The sequence below is a fragment of the Apteryx rowi genome, unplaced genomic scaffold (genome assembly GCF_003343035.1).
Source record: "Apteryx rowi isolate R43461 unplaced genomic scaffold, aptRow1 scaffold_254, whole genome shotgun sequence".
Taxonomy (NCBI): Eukaryota; Metazoa; Chordata; class Aves; order Apterygiformes; family Apterygidae; genus Apteryx; species Apteryx rowi.
This window is the reverse complement of record NW_020448908.1, coordinates 362,627-368,626: the sequence shown is the minus strand read 5'-3', so window position 1 is coordinate 368,626 and position 6,000 is coordinate 362,627. Positions and strand designations below refer to the sequence as shown.

General features: G+C 52.3%; 1 protein-coding gene across 1 annotated transcript in view; it reads left to right on the top strand.

The window, feature by feature from the left end:
* Positions 1 to 231: 231 nt before the first annotated feature.
* The window catches only part of PTPRS (protein tyrosine phosphatase, receptor type S), a 98,003-nt gene continuing 92,234 nt past the window's right edge, over positions 232 to 6,000 (top strand). Inside the window, exon 1 of the mRNA XM_026067169.1 lies at positions 232 to 319. Within this exon, the coding sequence (XP_025922954.1) occupies positions 232 to 319 (88 nt within the window). The remainder of the gene's footprint in view (positions 320 to 6,000) is intronic.

Here is a 6,000-nt window from a genome sequence, read left to right as displayed (position 1 = left end):
GGCGATGGAGTTGGCCGATTCCTCCGTGGCCTCCCTGCAGGGCCTGCGCCCGGCTCTCGCTTTCCTCCGGCCCCGGCCTCCTCCCTCCGCGGCATCCGCCGCCCGCGTTCCCGTGTCTCAGTGCTTCCCCCTTTCCTTTGTGCGCCTGCAGGTGCTGACGACGCTTTGGAGACGCTGTGAGTCCTGCTGAGCCAGAGCCTTCCCGGCTGGGGCTGAAGGCTGCGGCGGAGGATGAGGATCCTTCCCAGCCCTGGGATGTCTTCGCTGGTCTCCCTCGTGCACCTCCTCTCCGTGCTGCTGATAGGTTGCGTAGCCGAAAGTAAGTGACTCTCCCGTCGCCCTGCSCCTTCTCTTTCCGAACGGTCGCCCGTGCTTCGCCTCCCTGGGTGACGGGCAGCGGGAGCAGGCTTCGGAGCGCGGAGCCAGCTCGCGTATCCCCACCTTTTCAGAGCCGATCTGACGCTGAGGAAGTGCTCGGTACCTGCTGACGACTCTCTATTTTCCAACYGTCTTTAGTTTTCCACCCGTCCCCTTCCTGTTGTTCCCAGTGCCGCCCTGGCGGGACATCAGAGGGCAGCGGGGTCCTTCCAGCCCGCTTTGATTCCCGGGGTTGCCTCTAACGCTGCCAAAGAGCCGGGGAGAAGGGGGGGAGCTCTCCTCCCCGCCGCCTGGCCCCGGCTCACCCGCATTGTCCTCTCCCGTTCCTGCCTTTCAGGCATCTGTCAGACACTGGTGACCGTTGTCATGTTACTCGCTAGGGCTGGATTCAAAACAGCCTCCAAAGAAAGAGTATTATGTCTCTCCTTCCCCTGGGTGAACCGGTTCCAGTTTAACAGTTTTTATCTTTGCTGCCTTTCAATTCTTGCTTTAAAAAATGAAAAAGGAGAGGGGGGAAAAAAAAAAGTGAAACTCTTCAGCGAGTTGAATGTAATGTTACTTCAACACGAAGGCTGATCACTCGGGATCAGTGGGGAATAGACTCTTCCAAGCTGATTGAATTATGAGTTTTTTTCTTCCCCAGCAAAGCTGCTTGAAGCCGGTGAGAGGGCCGCTCTGGTCAGCGTAGCCCTTGACAGCTTTTAACGTAATCACTTCGTTATCGGGGTTTATTAAGATGWCGCGGTCATTGGGGATTGAATGGGATCCTCGACCTTTTGTTGCTGGGAAATATTTTTAAACGGTGCTTTCTCTCTGTGCAGTAGATGAGTGGGGATATATTTGCCCTCGTCTCACTCCTGCGTTTTGTCTGGTTCACACTTGCACCTTTTTGCAGGGAGAAAGGTGCATGTGCAGAAAGCTAATAGGAGGTTTCCTTTCATTTTGTTCATTTAATAAAGCGAGGAAGTGAGCTGGGCTCAGGGAGGTTCAGAACAGGGCCACTTCTCAGGGGTGTGGCGGTGGGGCTGCCTGCGCCTCAGGCGTTCGGAAAGACACACGCAAGCTTCGGTCTGAGCTGCCTGCCTTGAGCACCAGCAACAGGGCAGCGCTTGGTAGCGAGGAACTTGGCCTGAGCTGTTTTCCCAAGTATTTTCCTCCATGGTCTTACTCGGATGTTGCAGCCTGTGCTCCTTCAGGCTCTTTATTAGTACCCAGGGTAGGTGGTTAAAGCTGGCTGGTGTGCTCTGTTGCGACTCGTGATGGCTTTGGCGGCATGTGAAAGYGGGAGCTCGTGTTAGCTAGTCTACTGCCTGCGTTGGCTAGTGCCAAAAGCAGGAGGCTGAAAACAGGGATCTCCCTTCCTGGTTCTTTGTGCAGGAGAGCCAGGAGGGGAGGGGAATGATTACAGTAGAAAATCCAGAGTCAGGACTCCCGGGTCCCATTGCTGCTGCTGGTTTGCTGTAACACTCCTGGGCGAATCGCTTTGTCCTCTGCTTTCAAAGCAAGCAATGTGGCTTTGCAGGTGCGGCTAGAGAATTCATGTGTGTGCAAGTTCCTCTTTGTGTGAATGCAGCCCTGATTCTTCTATTGTGATTTCCTGAGTGCCTGTGAAAATTGGGGTCCTTTTTTCTTCTTAAGTGTATGCCAAGCCCTGTGCTTCCGCTGCTGGGAGTGGGCACGCTGCAGAACCAGGGTTTCTCAAAGCCATCACTGTGTGGCTTCGGTTTTACTGTGGATTCGGTTTTCCCAGGCAGCAATGAGCATCTCATCCGCCCCGTCTTCTGCGGGGTGAGGTTTGCTCAGGGATTGCCGCAGAGCTTTGAGATCCCACGTGCCACCTGACTGCTATGAAGCATCTTTGCCTGAATTGGTGGAAATGTGCCTTTGGGAAGGGCTGATGCTGATCAAGTGCAGAAAACACCAGTTGCGGGGCCCAAGCCCTGCTGAAATCTGTCACTGCTCGGCAGACACCTTGCTGCCAGCAGCCAAGTTTCTCTYTCCCGTATTTCTGCAGTGTCCTTGGATCCTGGACAGTGAGGTTTTGTGTTTTATTCTTTTGCTGCTCACAGATTTACACGTGGGGACTTTGCAGTTTCCAGGACTGTGCGTCTGAGGCAGGGCTGCCCTCCTCGTCTGCTGTTACCTGGTTGATGTACAGATCAGCTGGGCCAGGAGTTTTCTTTTCTCCCAACCTGTAGAGTCTGTCGGCATCCCCCCCCCGAGCTGTGACCCTCAAAGATGCTCTCCCTTATGTGCCGGCGCTTTGAATTGCTCCCAGGCTGTGGCTCTTATTAACTGGCTGGTGACCATGAGCTGATACCTCCTGATTTTGGAGGGCCTGCCCAATTCTGCCTGCAGAGGCCTGGCCTACGCCAGGCCAGTCGGTAGCGTCCAGGCTGGTCTGCAATGCTCCTTACTGAGGCATGCAAACAGCAAACAGCTTTGTCTGTCACCACCGTGGGGACTGCGCAAGGAGCTGTCACTCTGCTCTGACAGTGTCCTCTCCCATCAGATGGCCTTGGGCTCTGTCACGCTGCCTCTCGCGTAATCCCTTGGCTGGCATCCATTTGGCTGGCACTTGCCACGCCGCTGACCCGATTTCCTYGTCCTAATTCACCGGGGGGGCTGCCCAGGCCTTGCGGCCCCCAGGGCTGTGCCGGGCAGTGCTGCCCCTGCTGCGATGGGGAGCCCAGGGCACATAAAACCCCCCTGGGGCTTCTGCTCTTGGAGGGTACCATCTTCCTCGCTTCGAAGGGGAATGGCTGGCCTTGCAGCAAAGCACGACGCTGAAAGCTTGGACTTGCCTCCTCTTCCTGCCTTAAACCACCCTCTTCCAGAGCAGCGCTGGAGGAGCTGCAGCCTCTGCAATCAAAGGACCATTAAAATACTTCCCTTGTTTCCTAGGCTAATTGATCTCAGTCAGTGATTTAAATCTTTCTATGGCTGGAACATGCTATTTAAAGGCAACTGCTATTTAAATTAAAAAACCAAAGCACCACTCTGCTTTTTGCCTGCTGTTCTTACTTGTGAAGCTGAAGAGGATAATAATTGAAAGGTATAAAGCAGGCCTGTTTCTTCTCTTTTTCTTCGGTTGCACACGGACACTTTCATTGTTTCTTCTATATGGTCAAGGGCAGCCATAGAGCTGGAAATTGTTAACTCCGTGATTATTTTCAATGGCCTCTCATTACAGGGAATGTATTATCGTTTTGTTACGGATTCAGCTGGTCGTTGGAGCAATATAAACGGACAGTACTGCAGAGAGTTTGGGGGAAGGCCTTCCCCAAGACCTGCGCTCTGCTGTGCTGCGCAGCCAAAGGGACAAGGTCTCGTGGCCCTTAAAGAAAAGCTTATAGAAAGCCAGGCAGTGCAGACAGATGGGCAAGGGAGGACACAGGTCCAGGGAGAGGGAGAGTCTTCTCCAAATTTCTGACGTACCTGGGCACAGAACCAAGCCTTGATGTCTCCCAGTCATGTGCCCAGCCCAGATCATGCCCTCTCTGCAGCCAGCACCTTAAAAAAAAATCTGTTTTCTGTGCATATGCCGAACCAGTGTGGTTTTGCTGGCTGCTGCCAGGCCCCCTCTGTGCAGAGCGCAGCTGCATTGCCTGGAGCTTAGTGCCGGGGTCAGCTTCTCCGGCCTCCCGTGCCTACCTGAAGGAACAACGTGCCCACTTTAAGTGCTCCTCAGCTGCAGATAAAAAGTCACTTACTGTATAGAAATGTGGCAATTTTTATAACGGGAATCAGCATGCTCACTGTTTTCAAGTGGGTTTTTCCCATTGATCAAACCTTTGCGTTTCACAATAGAGCTTTGCTAATTGGTACTTCGCATACACAGAGGGCTGGTGTGTGGCACTCTCCGCCCCAGCAAAGATTTAATAGCAGATGCAGTAGTGAACATTACTTATTACTTAGGTTTCCTTCCTTTTATAAATCACGTTAYAGAGCGCTTACTAGCACACTCTAAAGTATTACCATAAATAATTAAAGCTGAATTGCAATTGACAATATAAAAGAATAAAGCCCCTTTTATGATGCATTACCCTGCCTTTCCTCCCTTTTAATTGCGCTTGCTTCGTCATTAATTTGCAGAACGCAGTAACTCAGGGCGGGCGCATGTGTGCAGGAGCTGCAGCATGCATCCGTGGCGGCTGGCAGCAGATGGCAGCAAGGGTTGCGCCGCATGCGCACACAGGGCTCGCGTCGAGGATGGAGACCGGCTGCGGTGGGTTGGGAGAGGAGCCCGTGGAGGTCGGTGTCAAGGCTGAGCAACGGGGAAAGGAGCGTGGGGTGCATGTGCTCCAAGTCGCGGGAGCTGCCGACCGCACGGCTCCTCTCGCGCAGATCTGGATCACAGCTGCTTACATGGGTTTCTGCCTCCTCTCTGGTCCCTCCCGTGCTCTTATCCACCGAGGATTAGTCTCAGCAGCAGAGCTCGCAGCTTTTAGTTTGGAGGTCCTAGCTTTGATCTGTTGTTGGCCAAGACAGCAGTTGTCAGATAAGACGGCAGTAAAAATCAAGGAGGCTCCATCTTAGGACTTGATAGACGTGTTAAGACGACATCAGTGGGAAGTGAATCTTTCTCTGCTTTGGGAGAAAGCCGCTCCATCTTGAAGCATTTGAGACTGATTCATGAAAATACGGCAATGCTGTCCTGAGACAAGGAAGATGTTGAAATGTGGTGAAGTTAGATTGGACCCACAAGTGCTTTTGGAAACGTTTGTACTCACGGCTGAGAGATTGCTGCAGAACGGCTCTTTCCCTTTGGCGGGTGTGTATCACGGGGATGCAGCAGAAGTTAAGGGGGGATATATAGGAGGCTGTGTGGTTGGTTGGTAGGTTGTTGGTTGGTAGGTGGTGGAGTTTCTCCTAGCTGTTGCATGTTGCTCCTTCAATGAGCAGAGTCTAATAGGATGTAAGAGGAGGCAGCATCTGAATTGCATCCACCCGGAAGGGAGAGATCCCTGTGTCCCTCCCCCAGATCCGCTTGCTGCTTCTGTCCCCAGTGCACCAGTTTTCTTTGCAGGCAAGGAGACCCCTTGCTGTCCTTCCTTCCGAATTGCCCTTTCCTTTTCCTCCTTGTCTGTCTGCCAGCTGTGATCCAGCCTGCGGTTTTTGAGGGTTCTCGGCTAGTTGTCTTCCCACTCAAGGACACTGAATTAAGCTTTTGTGTCACCTTGTTTAAGTGCCTGATTAAATTAAACCTTGTCTGCCTGGATCGAGTGATGTCATTTGATTTTTTTTTTTTTTTTTTTTTTTGATAACTCAAATTGGAAATTTTGTGCCTTAGGACCAGGTTTGTGCTATAGGACCAGGAGAGGAAATATATCATCTTTTGAAAGAGCTTCCCCATGTGGCAGGGGCTGTCACCTCCCAGGTCTCAGCTGTGCCCCACAGTGCAGACACTTATTAGATTAGTCTCTGCTGAGGTGCAGCTGGGGACTGCAGCACCATGGGTGTTTGAGACCCAGTCATGGGTGTCTGCTGGTGAAGGATCTTTTCCCAGCCAGCAGTTCTTGTTGCTCAGCTTCGTTAGATGGCTAAGATAGGGGAAAAAGAGCATCTGCTTGTTGAGTAAACAAGTGGCTTGTGCGAAAATGTCATCTCCATAGCATTTGT